Consider the following 27075-nt stretch of genomic DNA (forward strand, 5'->3'; position numbering starts at 1 on the left):
CACACTTTTAGGCCAGTGGGGACCCCAGAACTAAAATCAAAATATTCTGGATATAATGATATACATTACGTTTGTGATTGACAATAAAAGGGACACTTCTTTATAAATAGAGTTTGGACCTATAGACCGGGATTGGTTTCAGTATTTACAAAAAACTTGTCGATTTCGTTATGGTCAATGACTTTAGGCTACATACATGTATTAATTTGTTTTTGTTTTATTACAGTATGTAGAGATAGGAGGAACCTTTCAATAAGCATATATTATGAGGCATGATTATTTTCTCAACATATTTTGAGTTTATCTCAAAATGTTATTTGATTTGATTTATATCCCTTACTTTTCATTGTAAATAATGGTAATTTATATATTCTTATTTTTTCTTGATGTGTGTTTATTTTACAACACATCTCCGTTGATATAATAAAACATGCCATTAATGTATACAAATTATAAAAATTAAATCCCAAGTGAGTATAGATACTGATATGTTTATGTCCTACTGTTTGAAAAATTCAGAACTGAAATTTATTGACTCGGTACATGAATGTATTTCCAAATATATTAAGCTCAGATAATATAGGCAGTATGTATACTTTCCAGTGTAATAACACAGACAAGAACTATAGTAATACAGATGGAATAAAAGCAATGTACCCCAGTAATACACCAAATTGATAAAATTCGAAGGAATATATTTATACAAAGAAATCCGTCGCAGCTCATCGCAGGCAAGAATATCTGTATTGAGTAAGACAGAGTGAATAATTCTTGTCCGCAAAGAATGTGTGCTATACAGCCAAGGTATAATTCCACTTGACTGTGTTTCAGTGACAGTGGAATTTAGGAATTGCTTTCTCTTTAGTGTCCCTGAAACATCAAGAATGAACATGCATAACAGATAGATGATTAAAAGAAAATAACACAAGACCCTATAAAAAATTAAAATAGTCTTTGAAAAGACAAGAATTTGTCTTATTCAAGGTCTGGCTTTGAAATGGCTTTGAAAATAGAATGTATAAATGCGATCTAGGTTTTTAAAAAAACAGTTTACTTATTTTTTGTAGGTTTTTTGTGAATTTCGACCCTAAGGCAGGTGTGCCCCTAAAAAATTCTTATCTTAAATTATTCTTTTTATCAAAACCTATCAAAATATCATAATTTTATTGAGGGGAAGGCCTGCCCTAAAGGACTTCTAGGCATCGCTTTGCAAAAATTTGTGCTTTAATGGACAAAATGCTGTTTATGGCCAACTTTGGAGGTTAATTTTTAAGTTGTAAATAATAAATATTAGGTTCAAAATACAAATTTGAAATATTTATATGTACGTAGTTAACAACTAATGAACATTGATTTTTAAATGTGACTTTTTCTGGGAAATTGTTCTCTCCTACAGGTCAATTTTTTTCAAACAGTGAATACATCCTTTGTGAACAATTTGGGGGGTTGAGGATTTTTTTAATGTGAGAAATAGAAACATTTAATTCAATATGAGCACAATATATCTGATTCTCAATTCTTTATTTTGTCTAGTTAAATAAATAAACTTGAGATAAACATGAATACTATAAGGGCAGAATTTTCATTTGAAGATGATGGAGATCTATACCTGTGATTATATACAAGTGCCAATCTATATATATATAAAAATTACTTTTCAAACAAAAATTCCAGGAATAGATTTTCAAATGTTTTGGATTCATTGTTAAGTATTCTGTTCCATAATTTAATAGGCATACCACAAAATTTGTTTCTAGAATATTTTGTTTTCATCGCTGACAAGACTTGGTGTGCAACTTGTCAATCATTTCTTTGTGTGAGTCATTATCTGACACCTTGTAGGTTTAGTTCAGGGCCCAGGTAGTTGTAGTTAGAAGCCGTCCTTCAGTTGCAGAATTAATTGTAATTAGAAGCACATCATGTGATTCCAAAAGCCTCAGACCTGTCTGTTTTCAAAATGTAGGACACACTTCCTCTGTGTTGATGTAGAATGTACGGGTATACCATCAAAACTCGCTTCTATCTTCTAAAGGTATCTCTTTCTCTTCTCTCTTTAACACTTTTATATCTCGTAGTCTTTCACTAGCTTTATTTATTTATAAAATGTAAATATATTAAAATGTGGACACTTATTTACTAAACAATAGATGAATGTAAAGATTTTTTGAGGAAATGTATACATGTTAAGGATGTGGATGCACCTTTCGTTTGTGTCAACACTTTGTATTAGAGAATAGATAAGCCTGCACATTGTATTAGCGTGTAATTATACTTGGCCTATTGATAAGTCACCGGGAATAAACAGCCAAAGTTGTGTGTTCTTCAGGTGTGTATACACACCAGGTTCTCCATTGCTAGATCTCCATAGTCTTATAATGTTCAGTAAGTAGTGACTGTGGTATATATTCATTATTATTGTCATCATTTAGCTGACAGGACAGAGAGAATTCTATATGATATAGAGGTGAATGACTGCATGGTTAATCAAATCTCATTACGGTTAACCACAAAAGCAACGTTGTGTATGTTATGTATTGAAAACATTTAATGATAAAATTAAAAATCAATGTATTTAAATGATCTTTGGTTAGGTAAGTTAGTTCATGATGTTAAACAAATAATATTTTACTCAGTAAGATGTTGGTAAAGATGTTTGTATCTTCAAACAGTTTTTCAATTTAATATTTACATTCCTATGGTATAGATATTAAAATATAAAATGTATTGACCCTAGATTACAATTGATACATGTACTGGTAGTAAGATGAACATTTAGGAATGATTTTTAACTGAAAAAACCTAAGGTGTGTTTGTGAGTAGGATTTCCTGTAGATTCTTTATTGTTTATCCTTGTTGATAATGTCCTTAATGGTGTACTGAGTGATACAGAGGAAGTTTGTGACAGCTGGAAACTCAAAGATGATTAGGGGAAAAATCATACATCTGAATGTGTTATTTTTTTAAAGAATTACTAATAAGTAGAACTGGGTAACTTGAGTTATGTTCTGTTTTCCTAAATATATAAAGAAGAAAGCCATTAAAAAGGTGCTCTTTAGCTTAAGAGTTTTCAAAGACAAAGGTATATGTATCTTTGAAAGCATTTTATTTATAAATGTAAATTTATATTTCTGTTGATTGTGTTTTAGACTGAGACTGATGCTCCTGATGTTGTGCAATATGAAGTAGTAGAGGTCCAAAGTCAGACACAAATAGACAGACAGAAGGCTGGGATGAGTCTACAGGGCCTCAAACACAACAGACAAATGTCAGAGGGTGTACATTCACCGCAGGACCCAGAGGAAGAGTCAGGTATGTTATACGTCTGGACACCTCAGGACCCAGAGGAAGAGTCAGGTATGTCATGCATCCATGTCATCTAGACACCTCAGGACCCAGAGGAACAGTCAGGTATGTCATACATCTAGACACCTCTAGACCCAGAGGAAGAGTCAAGTATGTCATACATCTAGACACATCAGGACCCAGAGGAACAGTATACAATTATGGAATGGGTACGAGGGAAATAGCAAATTTATGGTTCCCCGAGGGAGGAAACTATTTCCCGAGGCGGCGAAGCCGCCAAGGGAAATAGTTTCCTGCCGAGGGGAACCATAAATTTGCTATTTCCCGAGTTCCCATTCCATAACTGTTTTATTATACCGAAACAATCATAGACGATTTAATTTTTTCACCAGACATTCCGACATTTAAAAAAAAAAACAATGTAGAGGCAAAATCACAAATACATGCGGTTTAACACATCTTGTCCTAAAACAATTAAATTATTTTTAAAAAGTATTTTCTCTTACATTTCGAAGAATTATCGTTTCCTTCATTTCGCTAGAATCCAAGTATGATTTTGACATCGCATGTCGAAATGTTTTGACGTCATAGTTACATTGCTAATAACATGACGTCACAGACTCGAGATTTCTTAAACGCTCCGCCCACTGAACACTTTGATTGGTTAAAATTACTAATAAATATTCATGAGGGAGTAGTCCCAGGGAGTAGCTCTGATTTTCCAGGGAGTAGTCCTCAGATGAGGGAAATAGTCTCTTCTCGTGGAAATAGACAGTTTTATGGTATTAATTTTATATAGAGTAATTACAGTGGAGGTATAATAATCAGGTATGTCATACATCTAGACACCTCTAGACCCAGAGAAAGAGTCAGGTATGTCATACATCTAGACACTTCAGGACCCAGAGGAAGAGTCAGGTATGTCATACATCTAGACACCTCAGTACCCAGAGGAAGAGTCAGGTATGTCATACATCTAGACACCTGAGGGCCCAGAGAAAGAATCACTTATTATACATCTAGACACCTCATCCAGAGGATGAATCACGTATATCATACATTTAGACACCTTAGGACTGAAGGGGATGAATCATGTACATCATACATCTAAGACACCCTATTACCAAGAGGATGAGTCAGGTACATCATACACCTAGTCACCCCAGGAGCCAGAATCAGGTATGTCATGCATTAGACACTTCAGGACTTAGAGGAGGAATCATGTATGTCATTCATTTTTACACCTCAGAACCTAGAAGACAAGTCCATTGAATCTATATTTAAACACTTCATGACCCAAAAGAGGATTTAGATATGTGATAATACGACCATACATATTATAGACTTGCCTACTCTTCCGATTTACCCATTATTTTTATGATTTTTGATCCCCTATTTAAGGTTCATAAACCCTCTGCTCACTCATATAAAATGTTTCTTTAACTCTTATGATTTTCCAAAAGAAATGTATTTTTTAAGTAAAATACAAACAATTATAGCCTAGCTTGCGGGGCAAAATTGGACAAAAAAGACACTTCAACTTGACAAGATTATAAAGGAATAAAAAACATTTTCTTATCTGAGTATCGATGAACCTTTATGCCATATCTTTTGATTTTGGAATTTCCACCATTTTCGGTTTTAAAATTATTAAGAAGCAGTACAAACCTTTGAGTGATATAAAATTGACATACAATTCTCAAGCATCTGAGTAGCTGTCCAGTGGCCAGGCATTTGCAGAAATTGAAAGAGGATAGTTATGGAAATAATTTTGCACCTTTTTATCTCTATTGGTCAGAGACCAGACTGAAGAGCTTATGCAATAGTAAGGTGTCCATCATCCGTCTGTCTGTTTGTGAGTCCGTTTCTCTGTAAACAATTTTTCAAAATGCTACTCCCCCTACAGTTTTGGTCTGATTTTAATATAACTTGGCATACAAGTAGACTACACTAAGATGCATAATTTAATGCAATGGTTTTTAGTTTTGATGAATGATGTTACCATGGTTACTAAAAATAGAAATTTCTTTGAAATTCCTTTAAAATGCTACTCCTCCTACAGTTTTGGTCTGATTTCAGTGTAACTTGGCACACAAGTAGACTACACTGAAATACATAATTCTTTTATTGATTTAGGGTTTTTTATGAACATTGTTGCCATGGTTACTAAAAATAGAAATTACTTTGAGATGCTTTCAAAATGCTACTTCTCCCACAGTTTTGATCTGATTTCAATATAAAATTGCACACAAGTAGACTACACTTAGATACATAATTCTTTTTATCAATCTATGGTTTTTTTTTTTGAGCATTGTTGCCATGGTTACAAAAAATAGAAATTTCTTTGAAATACTTTCGCAATGCTATTCCTTCAGTTTTGATCGGATTTCAATATAATATTGCACACAAGTCTACACTGAGATACATAGTTTTATATCAGTTTTTAGCTCACTTGAGCTTTCAGATCAGGTGAGCTTCTCTGATCACATTTTGTCTGTAGTCTGTCTGTCTGTCCATCGTCCATCTGTGAACTTTTCACATTTTCAACTTCTTCTCAAAAACCACTTGGCCAATTTCAACAAACTTGTCACAAAGCATCCTTAGGTGAAGGGGATTCAAGTTTTTCAGGACCCAGAAAATGAGTCAGAATGTCAGATATGCAGGACCTAGAGTATCAGACCCAGTGTTTTACCTTTATTTCAAAGTAAAGGGTTGGAGATCAATTGTAACAGGCTAAGTGTTGAGGTTTATGAATAAAATCTCTGTGGACCTTATAACAGCTATGTTTTAAATTTTGATTTCTAAGCGGCATTTACATCAATTGACTTGGTCAGTTTGGCCGATGGCCAGTTCTTAGGGAAAACACTGCAGACCAGACTGTTTCACTTGCATTTAGACACCTTAAGACCAAGAAAGTGATTCAGGAATGTCATACATTCAGACATCTTAGGACCAAAAGAGAGCGATTCAGAAATGTCATCTTAGGACTAAGAGAGTGATTTGGAAATGTCATACATTCATACATCTTAGGACCAAGAGGACTTGTTAGGTTTCTTTTTATACGTGTCATATTTGAATTCAGAGGAGCAGTTAGATGATATATCATATATCTTAGGATGTACTGAATAGTTTGGCAAGGGACAAAAGGCTGGGTTTTACCTCCAGTCTAAGAGAGGTGTTTAGTTCAGTAGTGTCTATTAGTAACCATGGTTTAGAAATATCAGTATCCTGATATTTTTATCCTCTTGTGTGGAAGTCCCCCTCCCCCCCCTCCCCCCCCCCCCCCCCCCACACACACACACACACAAAATCAACTGTGTAAAACTTAACTATTATCTAAGTCATCAAAAGATGAATTTTGTAAAAATTTTACCTGTATGTGTGTTCTTTATCATTTCATCAAGAACATGCTCAGTTTTTTTACCGAATTTATCTTTTGATGAGTCAGATACACTGTATCAATGTAGTTTGTCAATACTCCTTACCAGGGTTTTAATTGTCACTGGGAAATTATCATAACAGCTGTGCCATACCTGTTATTTACAGTAACTGAACAAAAATGTATATAAAAGATATGAAAAGTATGACTACACGTGTATAATCTTTGTGAGTTAAGTTTCTAATGAAGAGCTTAAATTTAAAGTTTTGTGTTGCTTGAGTAGGAGACCAGACAATATGCATCACTTTAGTATGTTTTTATTTCTACAGTTGAAATTCACACTGTAGCCTTGCGTCATTTTTAGAAAGTAACAAATGACAGTGGTAGTGTAATTTTTTCAGATGGGGATGAGCCTTTGCTGAGTGGGTCAGGCATGGTCAGTAAGGAGGTGATGGATGATAATTTGCTAGAGGCATGGCATGAAGTCCTGGTCAAGTGGCAACAGAATCTGTCCCAGAGGCCCAAACAGGTTCAACAGCTGGCAAAGAAAGGCATTCCAGAGGCACTCAGAGGGGAAGTGTGGCAACTGCTGGCTGGTTGTCATGACAATTCAGAACTGATGGAAGCATACAGAGTTCTCATTACAAAGGTAAGCCTTGATGAAAAATAAAACCCCAGACCATACACTACTTGGGTAAAGAAAATAGTTAAAAATTACTCATTTTATCCCAGAAATTATCTATAAATCTTTTTTAAAAAACTTTAAAGAAGTACTGGATAAATAGAAATGATTTATTATTAAAATGAGAGGTAAAACAAAATAGTCCATGTGTTTTTTTCCCAATCATTAAAAAAACATTTTTTACAGATTTTAAAATTAACATGTTATTTTAATTTTTTTTAATTATGTGGTGTGTTTTCTTCACTAATTGAAATAATCATTGAACCTGCAAATGAAAACGGAATTAACACTCATACTGCAATCAGGTGCTCTATCACACCGTGTATAGTTAATTTAGAAAGGAACCATTATAACTGAAGTAGGCTGTAAAAGAGTTTTATATTACAGGATTCTCCATCTGAGGGTGTGATTCAGAGGGACATCAACAGGACATTCCCCGCCCACACATTCTTTAAGCAGTCTGGAGGGCTGGGCCAGGATTCCCTGTATAGAATCTGTAAGGCCTATTCTGTGTATGATGAGGAAATAGGATATGTACAGGGGTTGTCCTTCCTGTCAGCTGCTCTTCTACTCCATGTAAGTAAAATAAAATTATCAGAAGGATTTCTGATATATATTTCTGATATGTGAGTTTGAGATAGAGAATTAGGTACTATCCTCAACAGGGAAGCAAGAAAATATTTACATTTTACATGTTTAAAAGCTCCAAAAATATACTCTTTGTTTAAATTTCTCGCTGCCCTATATCGTTATGTTTTTATTTACATCTCTGTAGCTTCATTGTGATGTCACTTAAGCCCGAGTTTCTCCGGGTATATTTCTATGTGTGAAAATGGCATTCAAATCAATTTCTTAGTTGGTTAAGCAGAAAAACAGCAAATAAATATTTGAGTATACACCCATCGTCGCAAGCCACGGGTTTTGTGTCCATTCTATTTCCACAAAGCATTTATAAATATTCATGAGAACGAGAGAATTTCACATCACGCAGCCACGGGTTTGTGGAAATAGAATGGACACAAAACCCGTGGCTTGCGACGATGGTATACACCTTGCTATTGCATTAACCATGGATTGCCGATTTATTCGCTGCTCCAGTCGAGTTACAATTTTTAGCTCACCTGAGATGAAAGCTCAAGTGAGCTTTTCTGATCACCCGTTGTCCGTCATCCGTCCGTCCGTGTGTAAACTTTTCACATTTTCAACTTCTTCTCAAGAACCACAGGGCCAATTTTAACCAAACTTGGTACAAAGTATCCTTGGGTAAAGGGGAGTGTAAATTGTTGAAATAAAGGGCCAAGTCCCCTTACAAGGGGAGATAATCAAGAAAAGACAAAAATAGGGTGGGGTCATTAAAAAAATCTTCTTCTCAAGAACCACTGGGCCAGAAAAGCTGAAACTTATTTGGAAGCATCCTGGGGTAGTGTAGATTCTAAATTGTTCAAATCATGACCCCTGGGGGTAGGGTTGGGCCACAATAGGGAATCCAAGTTTTACATTGAAATATATAAGAAAAATCTTTAAAAATCTTCTTTTCAAGAACCACTGGACCAAAAAAGCTGAAACTTATTTGGAAGCATCCTGAGGTAGTGTAGATTCTAAATTGTTCAAATCATGACCCCGGGGTAGGGCGGGGCCACAATAGGTATATTAAAAGGGGGAAATCTGGTAAAGAACAGCATGGCTAAAGTTACTCAGGTGAGCGATGTGGTCCATGGGCCTCTTGTTGTCATTCTACAACTTTTTCTCTCTTTTATTATTTTTGTTGGAAAAATTATTAGGGTGGTCCATGGGCCTCTTGTTGTCATTCTACAACTTTTTCTCTCTTTTATTATTTTTGTTGGAAAAATTATTAGGGTGGTGGTCGCCAACTCTGTGGCCCCTTTTGTGATGCCCTTGCTCATGCAGAACAAAAATTGCTTCAATGAAAAGACTTTGGGTCAACAACAACTATATGCAAATGCATTTTATTTATATTTTAATTACAGATGCCAGAGGAACAGGCATTTGCAGTGCTTGTGAAGATTTGTTTTGATTATGAATTGAGAGATTTATTCAAACAAGGATTTGAAGTGCTGCATTTAAAGTTTTACCAGTTGGAGCGGTTGATGCAGGTATGTACAAATGTTGTAATTTTACTCTATGTATCTATAATATCAGTCAGGGTTGAGTAGCATTTGATTTCTTGTAAAGGAACAATAATGTGGATGACAGTTTTTTGTAATGTCTGAGTAATTATTTTAATTACAGGACTTGATGAGTGACCTGTTTGAACACTTTACAGAGATGGGCCTGGAGATCCATATGTTTGCCTCTCAGTGGTTCCTCACACTCTTCACTGCAAAATTCCCACTGTTTCTAGTCTTTCACATTCTAGATCTTTTCCTATGTGAGGTATGACTTCAATAATATGCCAATGATTACTGTTAGAGAAATCTAATTTGTTTGTCAAGAATTAAAAATGTTTTCTTGATTCATGATTATTTTTTTTTTCTTCAGGGAAAGGATATCATTTTCAATGTTGCAATAGCTTTGCTAAAGGTAAGAGAATGCAAGGCACAGGAAAGGATACAAATGTTTTTACTTTATATTCTGACTGTGGATGTCTTATATTTTCATTCTTCTTTATTTATTTGCCTGTTTGAAAGTGAATTTATTTTGTTGAGTTTTCTTTGTGTTTCTTTTTCCTTTCCTGTGAGTTAAGAATTCTATGTAGAGACAGCAGTTTTGTTAAAAAAACAACTTTGAATTAAAAAAAAAAATTAAATGTAGATTTGAAAATGTAGCTAATATTTTTTTATGGTTTTATATGAGAGTGAAACATAAATGGTAAATGGATTTTTAAAAGTCTACATGATAAATATCTTTTCCATGGAATTTTGTTACAGTGTTTTCTGGGGAGTTTTTTTTCCCTTGAATATTACATATCACTAGAAATATCATTGATTCTACGAATGAAATGAAATATCCAAGTATGCATTATCCTCATAGAGCTGAACAAAATCAGACTTTAAAAAAAACATAAATAATAATAATAAAAAAAGACACATACACAAACTTGTATTAGTAAACTGGTAACATCTTATGGTTAATAGAAAAAAAAAGTTTTGATGATTATAAGGGGTTGAAAAATTATGTCCTATTCCTTTGAATAGCCTGCATACACAGAGACACATCTTTCTCCCACTATCCTTTCCCTCTACTATTCAAATTGGTCAACAGCAAACTTTCATGAAAAAGTAACCAATTCAGTTTTTTAATGGTGCATAATTAAATTTATATTTTAGTTCACCTGAGCCAAAGGCTCAAGCAAGCTTTTCTGATTGAAGATTGTTGGGCATCAGTCTGCTTCCTTTCATGTGTCATCTGTTAACTTTTCACATTTTCAACTTCCTTCTCAAGAACCATCAGACTTGTTTTAAAGCATTGTTGGATTAAGTGAAGAGTCACATCCTCTTTCAAGAGCAGAAAATTAGAAAATACTGATAATTTGATGGCATCATTTTAAAATTTTCTCAGACAAGAACCAGAGAGTCAGAGAAGAAGAAAATTCATTCATCTAATAAAAAATAATTATTTGAGAGCTTCTTGAGTTTAAATTCAAGTTTGTTCAAATCATGGCCCCCAGGGGTAGGGTTGAGCCACAGCAAGGGATTAGAGTTTTACTTGGAAGATATAGAAAAAGCTTTCAAAATCTACTAAAGATCAACTAGTAAATTGTTAGTCTTTATGATAAGGCCAAATAAAAAAATATGTGTGGTTCCGGTTACCTGTCCAAACAAATTAGGGTAGGTAGGTAGGTTTTTTTTTTTTTTTTTTTTTTTTTGATATAATAAACGTCAAAAATATCATTGAATTAACTATTGGTGATATTGGTGAGATAATACTATTGCTTCCTTTCAAGTGGTGAAATTTGTAACTGACAAAACAGTTGTACTACATGTTGAAACGGTGTTGTCAAAGAAGGCCACCATTGCTGAAACTAAAACTAATACTGGAGCCAATGAGGGAAATCGGGGAAAATTCCGGAAATTTGAAAATTGTCAAAAAAAAGTTTAGGGTCGGGAGTATAAAATAGGGACGGTCGGGTAACCGGAACCACACATATTTTTTTATTTGGCCTAAACAAGCACCCTTATATAGTGCAGATCCAAATTTCTTCAAATCATTGTTGGTATTGTAACAGGTCTGTAATCTCTCTGTTTGAGACTTGCTAGGAGTTGTCTTATCTTTTGTGGCAAGGCTTGTGTTACACAGCTCAACCTGAGCCTAAGAGGGCTTGTGTGACAAACAGTGATTCAGAATTTAACACACTCAAACACTGTTTTTTATACTCTGAAGTTATCTCTCTTTAATCAGTAACCTCATAACTCCAATCTACCACTCATTGCTGTCCACAACCTATACTTCTTATTATTAACCTATTATTAACCTGTGCTCTCTGAATTACACTAAATTTATTAAAACACAAATTTCTTAGCTTTACTTGTCTACTTTATAGCATATTACAACCTAGATTTTAAGGAAGTTGGAAAAACCTTGTAAATATCTATATTGGAAATGAGACAAAAGACAATTTTACTAATTTTTAGTTCACCTTAACGAAGTTGGGGGAGCTTATGAAATACCCTCGGTGTCAGTGTCCCAGGTTAGTTAAAGTTTTTGGAGCAGATTTCTTTTTAAGTACTTCTATGTCCTATATTAATCAGAGATGCATGGAGAATGTGTCAAGTGTGTTTCATTGTACCAGTCAACGTTTCCGATGCTGCAATTTCAGTAAAAGAATATATTGTTATCAAAAACAGCAAGGCCATGATAATTCATAATTTGATTATACAAGCATCCTAAGAAATTTGTAGATTCAAATTTAGTAAATTTGGGAAAGGGTGTGACCACAATAAGGAATCAAAGTTTTACATGGGAATTAGGAAAACTAAAACCTTCTTCTAAGAACAGCAGGGCCAAGGTTATTCTGGTAAGCATTGTGGGCATCTTGCTAATAATTGAATTGCACATGAATTTAGAAATTGTGAAATATTATAATAAGATTAAATAAAAAAGAAATCTTACACTTTAACCAAATTTTAAAACATTTTGAGGTTTTTTTTTTAGCTCTTCTAAGCCAAAGGCTCAAAGATCTGATGTTATGGCCATTGGTGCAGTGTGTGCTGTGCGTCAACTTTTTAGAATATGGACCATATCTCAAGAACCCCTTGTCCAATTTTTGTCAAATTTGTCACAGAGTATCCTTGGCTCAATGGCTCTTGTTTTTGCTAAAAGTAGGGATGTGACCCTTAAACAAGGAGAGACAATTAGGAAAATAAAAAAACCAAAGTACTGGTTGCTAAAAAACCACTTGGCAGATTATCACTAAACTTGCACACAAGGATGAGGATATGTTGTAGATTAAAACTTGTTCAAGGCATCACCCATAGGCAAAGGGCATGGTCTCAAGGTCACTTCAAAGTTTGGCCAAAAATTATGATTTGTTAAAACTTTGATATTTTGCTTAATATAAGGACTAGAATTATGAAATCTTGTCAGTTGATGCATCTAAGGACCTCACATGTTTACTCAAAAGTAGGGTCATGGTGACCTTTTTTAAAAAAAATTTGCAGCCATTCTTTTCAGAATGATTTAGAGACATATTTTGAACATTTTAAGGCCTATGATCATCAAACTTTGTCAACTGATGCATCTTGAGCCCTCGTAGTACGTCAACTGAAAAGTAGGTCAGCATGATCTATTATTTAAATTTTATGGCTAATCTTTTTCAAAACATTTAAGGTCATTAATTAAATTAATACTGAGAGGTTTAGAATGATTAAATTTTGTAAGTTGATGCATGTTGGAGTCATAAAACATATTGATTAAAAAGTAGGTCACGATGACTCAATTTCAAATCATTTAAGAGACATATTTTGGACATTTTAAGGCCTAGGATCATGAAACTTTGTCAGTTGATGCATCTTGGGTGCTCAAAAAACGTCAACTGAAAAGTAGGTCACTTTGACCTACTTTTGAAATTTTATAGCTATATTTAAATATTTGGGGTACTACTTGGTTTAGAATCATCAAACTTTGTCAGTGATGCATTTTGGGTCCTCAACGTACGTCGACTGAAAAGTAGGTAACCATGTCCTACTTTTCAATTTTTTTGGCTATAATTAAATATTTCAGGGACTAATTGGCTTAGAATCATTAAACTTGGTCAGTTGATGCATCTTGGGTCATCAGAGAACGCCAACTGAAAAGTAGGTCGTCGTGACTTAGTTTTGAAATTTCATCGTTTTCATTAGATATATCAGGTACTAATTGGCAAACTTTGTCAGTTGATGCATCTTGGGTCCTCACAGTACGTCAACTGAAAAGTAGGTGACGTGACGTACTTTTGAAATTTTGTGGCTTTTTTTAAATTCAGGTACTATTTGATTTAGAATCATCAAATTTTTTCAGTTGATGCATATTGGGTCTTGGGAGTAAGTTGACTGAAAAGTAGGTCACCATGTCCTTCTTTTGAATTTTATTGCTTTATTAAATATTTTAGGTACTAATCACCAAACTTTGTCAATTTATGCATCTTCGATCCTCAGAGTTAGTGGCTGAAAAGTAGGTCACTGTGACCTATTTTTGAAAGTTTTTGGCTTTATTTAAATATTTCAGGTACTAATAGGCTTAGGATCATCAAACTTTGTTAGTTGATGCATCTTGGGTCCTCAGAGAATGACAACTGATAAGTAGGTCACGATGACCTACTCTCAGGTACCAATTTGCTTAGAAACATCTTGGGTTCTCAGTGTTTTATCTAAAATGTAGGTCATGATGACCTACCTTTGGAATTTTAAGGCTTTATCTATATATACAGGATACTTAGAGGCTTCAAATAGAAGTGATAGGTTGTACAATTGATCAGAAGAGCGATTCAAGGCCCTTAGGCCTCTTGGGTTTTTTTTTTAATTATTTTTTTAATTTAAAGTACATGTACTGTTAAAATTTCATAATTTTAATGTTAAAATAGAAAAAAAACAAGATGGGGGTAAAAACTGGGGAGGGCTGGGATGAAAATCTTGGATTTTTTTTTGTATCTCAAATTATCTTGGAATATTTGATAACATATTTCTAAGAAACAACACTTACTTTGACGTCATTATTCTTTGTTTCTACAAGTAATAATAGCATAAAAATTCATTTCTTGCTAATATGTAGTAGTTCTTTAGAGAAGATGAACTTAAATTTCATTACAAATTACAAAAAAAACTTAAAGGAAAAATCTTCTCTAATGTATTTTAATTTGCTCTTTCTTTTAATTATCAATTTGATGATTATGTTTTTATATAAAACAAATGCCAAGGACCAAGGTCTTCAGGTGTGAATTGCAGTAACCACCACCTGTGGATATCTGAGGTATTCAAAAGGTTCTGTTGGTGGTAACTAAATACCAGAATCAAAATGCCAGCACTGATAAGAGATACACACGTGTCCATCAGTCCATCAGTGGTGGACAATGACTCCAAGGTCATCAGGCTCTGGCTGAAATCTGTCTACTTATGAAATTAACCTGAATCTATACTTACTGTGTACTTTTATTTTGTTTCTCATATTTAAGTTAAAATATTATCATAATGTCTTACTTCATGCAATTCATTAGCTCACCAGTTCTTCTGTCCTTTTATACAATCTTAAGAAATCTTGATGTAAATATCATTTAATAATTCCATATACACCTGAATCAAAATTTTTAAATCATATTAAAGCTAGTTGGTTAACATGTTTGTGTCATTAGTACAGACACAACCCTGCAGAAACAATAGAAATTAAAAGAGTCTGTCTCTAAATAATTTTCAGCATCACTGGTCCAGAACAGCTTATGCAGTGCCAAATTCTGTCTGTCTGTTTGTATAGTAGTTTTCGAAACACTGTAAAACTTATACAATTTCTGTCTGATTCCATAAAAACTTGGTAGTTAAGGAGAAATTCTACACCAAAATTTTATTTACTTGATCTTTAAGACACCTCTTTTGAAACATAGGTTTCAGCATAGAAGATTGTTTGTAAATGACATGTAAAATTAAACATATAAGATTGATAAAGTATAATTAGCTCACCTGAGCCAAATGCTCAAGTGAGCTTTTCTGATAAAAATTTGTCTGTTGTCAGTGTTATTGTCGGCGTAAGCTTTTCACAATTTCGTCTTCTTCTTTAGAACCACTGGGCCAGTTTCAACTAAACTTGCCTCCTTGGGTGAAGGGGATTCAAGTTTGTTCACATAAAGGGCCATGCCTTCTTTCAAGGGGAAATAATTAAGAATATAGTGAAAATTTAATGGCATCTTTTAAAAATCTTCTTCTCCAGAATGTTCAGTTGGCCTGTTAGCACAAAATAAAGGATAATGCACTGTTTACGAATCAAAATATGAATATAGATCAACCATGATCATCTATCTTTTTCAAAATGTTGCCAAAACATTGGATAGGGGAAGAAGTAAATATTTACAAATTAAATTTTTTTGTTAATTATCAATATCAAATTGTAAGTAATTATATTTATGTTGAATTGCTGTTGATATGTTAAAACTCAGAGTACATGTTTATTTTATATGATACTAAAAATGTCTGTCGATGCTGGAACCAAAAATTGTTTTAGCTCTACAGTCAGAATGGAGTTGGCATCTGTATATTTAGCTCTACAGGCCACAGACCATACATTAGAAAGGTGTCCGTTGTCCTTCTGTCTGTCTGTCCGTTTGTAAACACTGTTTCAACACATACTCCTCCCACAGTATGTACACATTCAAACTATACTAAAATACATAAATTCTGTACATCAGTTTTTGATTTCAACAAATGGTGTTTCCATGGTTACCTAAAATTAAAATTTCTGTGAAATTAATTCAAAATGCTACTCTTCCTGAAGTTTTGGTCTGATTTCAATATGACTTAATACACAAGTAGACTATTTTAAAATACATACTGGCAGTCATGTTTTTTTTTTTGTTTTTTTTTTTGACAGTGTTGCCATAGGAACTAGAAATATGAATTCCTGTGAAATTCATTCAAAATGCTACTCTTTCTTCAGTTTTGGTTCAATTTCAATAAAACTTGGTATACAAGAAGACAATACTGAGATACATTAGTCTATGTATTAAGTTTTGGATTTCGATGAACAGTGTTGTAATGGTTATTAAAAGTAGAAATTTGTGTGACATTCATTCAAAGTGCTACTCTTCCTACAGTTTTGGTCCAATTTCAATAAGGCTTAGTACACAGGTAGACTACTGTAAGATAAATTGTTCTGTTTAATGGAGTTTGATTTAGATGAAAATTATTGTAATATTTACTATAAATATTGGAATTTGTTTAGAATATTACTCCTACTATGTTTTAGTTCTGAATTTAATAAAATTTGGTACGCAAGGAAACTTAACCAAGGATCATAATCCTCATTTATTGATGTTGTCATTGCTTCTTAGTTTCAAATCCAGATGCTACTTTTCTTTTTTTTAAATATAAGAACAAACCAGTAAAGCTACAGTATCATCAGACACTTCTGGTTGAAAACTGCATATTAAAATATTTTTAAACTTTGCCTTCAAAGATGGGAAGAGTAGGATAGTCTCTGGCCTGTATATTTTTGCATTTTTGTTTTGTTTTTCTTCAAAATCTAACAGAATATAACATAGAATAAGAATGTCATACAAGATTGCTATATATTTTTGAGTGCACTTCACAGAAATTGAGATTTGTGGTCAAAATTTGATAATTACATGAATGTTTTCTTGTCTGCATTGGAGACAAACATCTCTTCTTGGTTAGATAACCAGTAGATTTATAGTACAGTAAAAGATGGTACATGCATAAAACGTAGTAAATTTAACAATAATACTTTTATTAAAATTTGCATGAAATTATTGGTTTTTATTACAATCCATAAAACGCAATACATTTTTTTTCCAGATGTCCAGGAAAGATTTGTTGGCATTAGACTTTGAAGGCATTTTAAAATACTTCAGGGTTCACATGCCTAAGAAGTACAGGACAGAGGAAGCTGCTAGGGAGCTGATGGCAGCAGCTGTTAATGCCAAGGTAATCAGACTGGTCAGAATAACATGCTAGGGTCATTGAAATTCAAGTTTGATCAAATGTAGGGCTGAACCTGTTTCCAGTTCCCACATTTTGGAAAGTTATTGATTAAATTGCATGTAATTAAAAAATATTCAATCATGAATTATTTTCATTGCTTCCATACTGATAACTTGCACTCAATTACTATTGTTTTTTTTTTATTTTACCCTGTTACCAGAAAATTGAGGTGCTATGCAGCAATACTCTTATTAAAATTTCTGCAGAAAAATTCAAGATCTAATACTTGGTTTCTGTAGGTTACTAGTAAGAAGCTGAAGAAGTATGAGAAAGAATATATCACCATGAAGGAGCAAGAAATGCAACAAGAGGACCCTATTGAGAGAATGGAGGTTAGGCACAGACATATTCAAGAAGGCAGATGTTATAGAAACACAGTTAATGGCTTGTGATAAGCCATTTGATTTGTCATCATAATAAGAAACTAGCTTAATTAGAGATAGTAAAAATAACAGGGTAGAGTTTATATTGCACTGTGAGAAATTTTTTTTCACCAGTTAAAGGTTAAATTAGTAATGATGTGTTTGAGTTGTACAGTTTTGTAAGCAGAAACAGCATATACTGTTTGATATATAGTTGATGTTCCTCTCTTGTAGAGAGAAAACAAACGACTTCTGGAGGACAACATGAGGTTAGAACAGGAAAATGATGACCTGGCTCACGAACTGGTGGACAGTAAACTGACACTGAAGAGTGAACTGGATGAGGTAAAAAGGACCTTGCTTTTGCTTCTGAGTCACAGGAAAAGCATGGTGTACACATAGAGATCACTGTCTGGCATTTTTACATACCTTGAAAAGTTGCACTCTCACAGAAAAGGGAGTAATAAATCATTTCTTCTAAGCATTGTCATATGATTGTGAGACTTCTTTGTAACAAAGAGTGATGCAATCCCCAGATAAGCTTTTTATGAGCATTTCAAGCTCATATTTTTTTATGCCCCTGTAATGGAAGGTTCAGGGGCATATAGTTTTTTGCCCTGTCCATCCGTCAGTCTGTCTTGTTTGTCTGCAAAAACTTTAACCTTGCCAATAACTTTTGATTGATTGAAGCTATGGCTTTCATATTTCACAGGTGTATTCCTTGTGAAAAGACTTATCTTGGGGTACCATCATTTTTTACCTTGACCTTGGAGTTTGACCCAGTTTTGCAAAATTTTTACCCAACATTAATCTTGGCCATAACTTTGATGCTTTTGGTGCTAGGCTTTCATACTTTACAAATGTAATCCTTGTGACAAAACCTTCCTTTGGATACCAACAACTTTGACCTTGACCTTGGAGGTTGACCTACTTTTGAAAAACTTCAATCTTGGCCATAACTTTTGAGCAGTGGGTGCTAGGGCTTTCATACTTCACATGTGTATTCCTTGTGACAAGACCTAACTTTGGATACTTTGGATACCAACAACTTTGACCCTTTGACCTTGGAATTTGTCTTACTATTGAAAAACTTAAAAAATTGCCATAACTTTTGAATTGTTGGTGCTAGGGTTTTCATATTTCCCATGTGAGAAGGCCTTTCCTTGGGCACCATTAATTTTTGACCATTTGACCTTGACCTTAATGTTTGACCTACTTTTGAAAAACTTAAAGCTTTTCCATATCTTTCAAATGGTTGCTGCTAGGGCTTTCATATTTCACAGGTATATTCCTCGAGAAAAGACCTCACTTTGGGTATCAACATATTTGATTTGCTTTCGAGAAGGTTTTAACCTTCGCTGTTATGGATTGGCATTTTCAAATTTATGTCTGGTCCAAATATACTTAAAGGTATTTATATCTCCAAAAGGGAAAAAACTGATTTAGGAGTGTTTATTTTAATGCTCCCATTTACAAGACAAATGTCTACAAGATGCTGCTTTGTGTAAATAGAGTTCCTGAGTAGTTTTATTGATGGAACTTGTTCACTGTACGTGTATTTCATTAATTATCAAAATGTTGGAATTTCAAGCAAGGCAATTAACTATATTTTGAATGCAATACATTTGACACAAGTTTCTAAAATAAAAACTTTAGGTTTATACTTACATATTTTAAGCTCATTAAGTTGTGATGAGCTGATGCTAGACAGACTAGGTTAGCAACAGCATCCCAAGTGATTATACTTGGAAGTTTCCTATACCAAACTTGCATGGATGATGCATCTAGGATTTCTGAATACCAGTCATGTTTGAGATGCTGACTCTGACCTACTTTTTCTGGATAAGTGACAAGTGGAAGGTTTACGATCAGGTTCATTCACGTATAACTGTATAATGCTTTTGTATAGCCAAAATGTACATGGATGATGCACTTAGAGATGCATACTACTGCAGCCTTGCTTCTGGTGCTATATTTTCACATTGCTATGATGAAAATAACAAATGCAGCTTATTAAACATTCATTTGATTTACTTTTTTTAACTTACAGACTTACCTTTTACTTACTGTGGCATACATTTAGGTGAACTATGTCTTTGACTATTTATGTTTTAGAGATGATAAATCATTACTGCAATAACAGCATGTTTTCATGATGTTTTTAATCTCCACTTATTTTGATTTTATAGATACATGTTAATTTGAAATGCTAATTATAATTCCACCTCTTAAATGTTTTTTGTAAAAGCTTTTGTTAAGTATACTCTCACAAACATCAGGTGTCTTGTTTTTTGCAGGTTCAAGACCAGAACAAAGAAATGAAGACAGATTTAGCTAAAAGTAAAAAGCTTTTAAAGGACACACAAGAGGAGAAACAGAGGCTGGAGGTGGAAACACAGCAGGTATGATGTCAGCTGTAATTCTGTAGCTCTCCTGACACAGCAGGTATGATGTCAGCTGTAATTCTGTAGCTCTCCTGACACAGCAGGTATGATGTCAGCTGTAATTCTGTAGCTCTCCTGCCTGAAAAATTGGACAATCAAAACAAGTACAGTTACATAAAAACAAGAAAAAGTTCATTTTATGGCACACTTGGAACTTTACGTGGTTTGAGTTTTATCTTGATATTTTCATATTGCCACCTAAAATGTTAGTAATTATGTGCTAACATATTTTTGTAGTACTTTTACAATAGAATTTGCTCCACACCCGCATTTATTATTTTTCAAGGTTCTAAAATCAAAACAATCCACAAAAAAAATCAACGCATTCCTCTTTTTGTGCATTTTTTAGCTCACCTGAGCTCAAGTGATTATTCTTGATCGAAATTTTTCCATCGTCTGTCATAAATTTTAACAATTTTATTTTCTTCTCAATTTCAATCAATTTTGCCACAAAGCATACTTGGGTGAAGGGGATTTAATTTTGTACAAAATTAATGACCATGACCTCTTTCAAGAGGCGATGATTAAGAAATGGTGAAATTTTGGTGGGATCATTTAAATATTTAAATAGGGTTGGCAATCTGAAAACAGTTAACTGGTTATTTGGAACAATGTTAATTGGTTGAAAAATCTGTAATTTGTTTGTCAAAAAAATTTAAAAAATTGTAAAGTTGAATGCAATTTCCAGACTTAAATTTTTAATTTTAGTAACATACCTGTATAAATTTAACAGTTGGCATATCTCATTATTTGGAGGCAATTAAGGCCAGAGCAGATTCAGATCAATGGGGTTATTGATTAGTATGAGATATGTTAATTAAGAAATAAACAACAATATTAAAAAGTTCACTGGGAAATGAGCTTGGTTTGTGACATGATCAATTTCTGTGAAGCCCAAAGGGCTTCTTAGAAGATTTGATCTCAAACTTTTTAACATTGTTTATTACTTATGTTTACATTTGAGATGAATATTCAGAAAGAAATATTACAAAATGCCCGCTGTATTACTATGTTGTGACATGCAGTGACCTAGAATGAAGTTATTTGGTCATGAAAGTTCGCCTAGCTCCAACATTTGAATGTTTATATTGTTGTTTCGCAATCAAGTTCAGGAAATCTCTGTCCATAATGATAGAACAATGATTGTTATTATATGATTGAAAAATCTTTTATTTTTTCCACATAAGACTAAAAATAGATTGGGAAATTCCAAATCACTAAGACATATCCATGGTATTCAAGATAATAGTATTCAAGATACTGAAATTCAACTGTGATATTATTTTGAAAAATAGCAGTGCCAAGCTAAATCACAATCATATGGAAACATTCCAAAGTTGTGTGGATTCAATTTTTTTCTTCATAGATTCTGATTTTAGAGTAATACTTAAATTGGGTAGCAGATTTTCACCTTGTGCATGTTTACTTCTGCAGAACAGTAAAGCCATGTTTGTCCTAATGATATTGAAGCATCCCCAGGATAAGTTTATTTAAGTTAGGTTTTGTCATGACCCCCTGGGGCTGGGGTGGGGCCAAAATATGGGAAAAGATTTTTTTATGTGAATAAAGGTGGACTTTAATTTCGTGACTCAGGCGAGCATTGTAGCCCATGGGCTTGTTGTTTTTTCTTTAAAAGATTAGAAAACACATTAAAAAGTACTAATAGGAAATGATAATTTTGATAAGGTTAAATAGTAATATGGACTTTTGTGATTAAATCAAAATTATTACTATTATCACTCTCAGAAGAAGATTAAGTATAATTAAAGTGAAAATTACTTAAACTGTAATTTTTCTCAGCTAGGGTGATATGAAAATAAATTTACATATAGTTATAAAATAAAAATCAAAATATATGTATTTTTAAAATTGTACAAATTCTAGATTGTAAAAGTTCAGCTTTTTTAAATATGAAAAAAAAAACTAATAAAACAAGAGGCCCATTAGTCCTGCTGTTTTTCAGATATTTTCCTATTTGTTTTGACCTATATTATGGCCCAAACATGGCCCAAAAGGGGTTATCATTTTACTGCAATCATCATATTTTTGTGACACCTAATTTTCACAAGATATTTATTTGGAATTTATGAGTGAGACAAAATTTTCACAAATTATACTTGTGGTTCTTTATAATCTATAATAAAATAATACATGTATATGCAAAAATAAAATTTTCACAAGGAGAATGTCATGGGAAGGTTAAGTTCTCGCAAAATGAAATTAAAAGTGATGTACAGTTATCAAGGATGATGCATGTAAGAATACACTACCAGACATGCTTCAGGTGCTGGATTGGACCTATATGTAACAGATAGGTGACCTTGTTTAAGTTTTTAAAGCAGATCCATTCCCAACTAACTGACCAAACTTGCATGGTTGATGATGCACTGAGGGATACACACTTCCAGACTTGCTTCAGATGCTTGATCTGACCTAAATTTTTTTATGTCTTGATGACGAGGTTTTAGTTTTTGGAGCAGGTCCATCTTTAGTTCACTATGAACCATATGATAACCAAACACCAGGATGATGCACTTAAGAATATACTACCAGACATGCTTTAGATGCTGGATCTGACCTATATTTTTCTGATGAATGACAAGGTCAAATTTTTGGGAACAGGTACATTCACAATTAAATATATGCCTCATGTTGACCACACCTACAGTGATGACATGTGGACAAAAATTGTTAATTTCATGAACCCTGCCCCCCCCCCCCCCCCCAGGGACCTGAGAGTTGGGGCCAAAACTATCAAAATTAATTCAAATATCTTCTTTACTCCTGGACATTAAGGAGTCAAACTGTTAGATGATTATAACAAGCAATGAGTCCATTACCAAAATTGTGATTTTTATGGCCCCAGGGTCAGGGGTTCTGAAGTTAGGATGGGACTCTATTGATCATATAATGAAAATGGATTGATTCTTTGAAAATCATCTTCTTTCCCCCTGTATATTTATCACACAAAGTAAGTGCATTGTTATGATGAGCAAGGGTGCTCTTCCAAAATTGTTAATTTCATGGTCTCTGGGTCAGGGGTTTGGTTGTTAGGGTAGGGCTCTATCAATTATGTAGTGAAAATACTTTAATACTTTGAAAATCTTCCTTTCTGCTCATGGGCATCCAGCAGATAAACTATCTGCATAGCCATGATGAGCAAGGGTGCCGCTTCTAAGGGGGTTCTGGTGTTAGGGCAGGGGCTCTATTGATTATCTATTGAAAATGCATTATTTAGTTGAAAATCCCCCTAAGTATTAAGCAAACTTACTAAGTACATCATTATGATGATCGAGAGTGCCTCTTTTAAAATTGTGAATTTCATGGCCCCTTTGTCAAGGGCTCTGGTGTTAGGACAGGGTTCTGTTTATATAGTAAAAATGCACAAACTCTTTGAAAATCTTTATCTCTGCTCCTAGGTATTTAAGAGATAAACTAACTGCATTGTTATGATGAACAAGGGTATCTTTTTCAAATTGTAAAATTCATGGCCCCAGGGTCAGGGTTTTGAAGTTAGGGATAGGACTCTATTGATTATATAGTGACACAATAGAGGATCAAAGTTTTACATTGAAATATGTGGGCAAAATTCTTTAAAAATCTTCTTCTTAAGGACCACCGGGCCAGAAGAGATGAAATTTATGTAAAAGCTTCCTGAGGTAGTGTTGATTCTAAATTGTCCAAATCTTGGCCCCTGGGGAAGGGTGGAGCCAGAAAAGGGGATCAAAGTTTACATTGAAATATATAGAAAAAAATTCTTTAAAAATCTTTTTCTCGTGAACCACTAGTGCAGAAGTGATGAAACTTATATGAAAGCTTCCTGAAGTAGTGTCGATACTAAAGTAAATAAATAATGGCCCCTGGAGGTAGGGTACCATCACAATAGGGGATCATAGTTTTACATGGTATGATATAGGAAATAAGTTTTGAAAATCTTCGCAGGAACTACAACAGCACCATTCATATGCAAACATTCCAAAGTTGATTCATTTCTTTTTCAAATTATGCCCCATGGGTCAGAGTTACCTAAAATAGGGATCATATTTCACAGAATGTATGTATACATGAAAAGAATGTGCTTCTCCATTATTGCAAGTCATTGATAGTCATAATGACATTGACGTATCCCAATGTTGTGCCAATACAGAGACCTTTAGAGTTAGAGTGGGGTTATAATATGGGGTCATATTTTTCCATGGAAATATAGAAATCTTTTTGGAAATCTGGAGCCTGTTTTGCAAAAGAACTTACGACTAAGACAAAAATCTTAATAAGTTATTTGTAAAATTTTCAAAAATAAATTATTCTGTTAAAAATTGCCAGCGTAAAAATATCTTTGTACATTCCCTTTTAAAAAAATTAAAACCATGTTCAATTTATTTTAAATTAGAATCAGAAGCAGAAGCAAAGTTTGGTCTTAGTCGTAAGTTCTTTTGTAAAACGGATCGCTGATGAAGAACAGCAGGGTTAAAGCTACTCAGGTGAACATTGTGGCCCATGGGCCTCTTGTACATAACATGTATTACAATTTTTATTTATATAGCATTCATGAAATATATTTAATTTTCAACATTTTTTTTTGTTGTTTTCTTTTCAAGGTGAAGGAAATGTGTAGAAAGGAATTAGACAGGCTGGAGTCTGAAAATTCTAGAAATACAGTCATAGTGGCTGACTACAAACAGGTAATCTTTGTTTTTACAGCACACAGTTATGTATAGGGCCTTTTATTCGCATATCCAGGGGATTTTGTCTGCATGTGAATTGTAAATACGAACATGTATAATCCATCACGTATTGGTCAGAACCAGTAATGTTACAGTCTTATCAGAGACATCAGAGTAAATATCCACCTGGTATTAAAATGTATTAACTGCTTTACATCCATACCCCATCTCCACCTCCCCTTTAAAAATGTACACCTCATTTGATACCCTTTAACTCCTTAAGATGTTTAAAATTTGGTTGAACTTAGCTAAATGGCTATGGGAAGGAAGTTGAAAATTGTAAAAACCTAACAAGGACAATTGATTGACAAGAACAATATGTGATAAGGGTCTCAAATGGCCCCTAAAAATGAAATCTCTTAATTTTACATTATATATAGGTTAACTTTGCACAGCCATACACACAATGTTTATTCATGATATTCAGTTTGATCCAAATGCCATTAATGTAGAAAAATGACATCATGACTTTCACTAATAGCATATTTTGTATAAAATTGCTTATTTTCAAGCAGTTTCAACCAGAAAATATTGAGCGCAGACTGGAACTAATTTCATATTTTCACCAAAGATGTTTCTATCCAAGACTAATTATTGACAGAAAATTTTTTGCTTGTTCTAAGCTGAGCTGTATGGTTCCCATAGGAAAAACATCAAGAAAAGGCATATTTTTCATATTTTGATTGGATTGCAATTATCTTTTCTGACATCATATACAGCCAGTGAGTGCATATAAATGAGAAAAATTATCAAAGATGTGCCTAATATAAACTCTTTTACAAAATAAACAACAATTTAAAATACCTGAATCACATTTTAAAATGTTGATTTATTTAGAGGGGGCAGGGCAAAATTGACTCTTATCATATATAGTCCTTGAAAAAAGCTTGAAAGTTTTTAGCTCACCTGACCTGAAAGTGCAAGTGAGCTTTTCTGAACACCCGTTGTCTGGCATCTGTCTGTCTGTCCGTCCATCATTCTATCTGTCTGTAAACTATGTACAGTAAAACTTGTTGAATCTGGATGTTGTGCATTCCGGCATGTTGTTCAGTCCGGCGTAATATTTTAGTTCCTTGAATTTTCTCTATAATTTATGTTTAATAAATGTTATTCAATCCGGATCTTGCCTATTGCCTATTCAGTAAACCGGCCTCTATTTAAAGAACTAACTGCTCATAATTAGTACAAATTATCTCCTCTAATCCGGCCACTTATTTTTACCTGTGCTCGCTGGTCATTAGAGAAGTCTCGCGTGGGGTAATTATTGTCCCATTAATGATCTATCCTGTGTCGACAGTTTAGATTTTAACAAGCGTGATAAAAAAAAATGGCTCAAGTAAGGTGAGGAAACTCACAAAAGAACGAGTGATAGTGATGGTTGTGTATAGCATGTCTGTAGAAAAATTTGGAGACTTATTCATGACCTCTTTTCTACTTTCGTTTTGCGTGCACGATGTGCAATTCAAATTACTTCCCTTTGTGTCGCTAGTTTACAACGACCATAACGACAGAAGATTCTGGTCCAATATTCATTATAACATTTGAAATTAACAAATACAGTGTCTAAATATTCAAACATATCAACTTTAAAAGAAAAAAAAATAATAAGGAATCTGTCCCTAACAAAATAATATTTACAGCTATGATGAGGTTTTGGAGTGTGTTTAAAACATTTCACAATTTTCAAATTTAATAAATGACCAAGAGATATATGTTATATTCCGTTACTGAATAAAAAAAACTTAAACAGAAATGAAAATTCTGAAGAACAAACAGAGTTCAAAACAAACGAAATAGACCATTTTTTTCAAGTGAAACGTAAAAAATGACACATTTGATCAAGTATTTATTTACCACTCCTTGTTAATATCTATGTAATTTTAACTTGCTATAACAGTTCAATTTTCTCCAATCCGGATGTTGTCTAATCCGGCCAAAAATTTTGGAACCACTGGTCACCGGATTAGACAAGTTTTACTGTACATTTTTGACTTCTTCTCAAGAACCAGTGGGCCAGTTTTAACCAAAGTTGGCACAAAGCA

At 33.6% G+C, this 27075-nt stretch overlaps 1 protein-coding gene across 4 annotated transcripts in view; it reads left to right on the top strand.

The window, feature by feature from the left end:
* LOC133197161 (rab GTPase-activating protein 1-like) overlaps positions 1-27075 on the top strand; it is a 58229-nt gene that overhangs the window by 24734 nt on the left and 6420 nt on the right. For all 4 annotated transcript variants that reach the window (XM_061333037.1, XM_061333039.1, XM_061333038.1 and 1 more), the window contains 11 exons: positions 3147-3309; positions 7084-7331; positions 7752-7940; positions 9353-9478; positions 9615-9758; positions 9864-9905; positions 17318-17446; positions 17743-17835; positions 18100-18210; positions 20163-20267; positions 24908-24991. In XM_061333037.1, coding sequence (XP_061189021.1) covers positions 3147-3309; positions 7084-7331; positions 7752-7940; positions 9353-9478; positions 9615-9758; positions 9864-9905; positions 17318-17446; positions 17743-17835; positions 18100-18210; positions 20163-20267; positions 24908-24991 — 1434 coding nt within the window. The remainder of the gene's footprint in view (positions 1-3146; positions 3310-7083; positions 7332-7751; positions 7941-9352; positions 9479-9614; positions 9759-9863; positions 9906-17317; positions 17447-17742; positions 17836-18099; positions 18211-20162; positions 20268-24907; positions 24992-27075) is intronic.

This window comes from Saccostrea echinata, unplaced genomic scaffold, assembly GCF_033153115.1.
Source record: "Saccostrea echinata isolate AGI-Se365-2 ecotype Australia unplaced genomic scaffold, CSIRO_AGI_Sech_v1 ptg000030l, whole genome shotgun sequence".
NCBI lineage: Eukaryota > Metazoa > Mollusca > Bivalvia > Ostreida > Ostreidae > Saccostrea > Saccostrea echinata.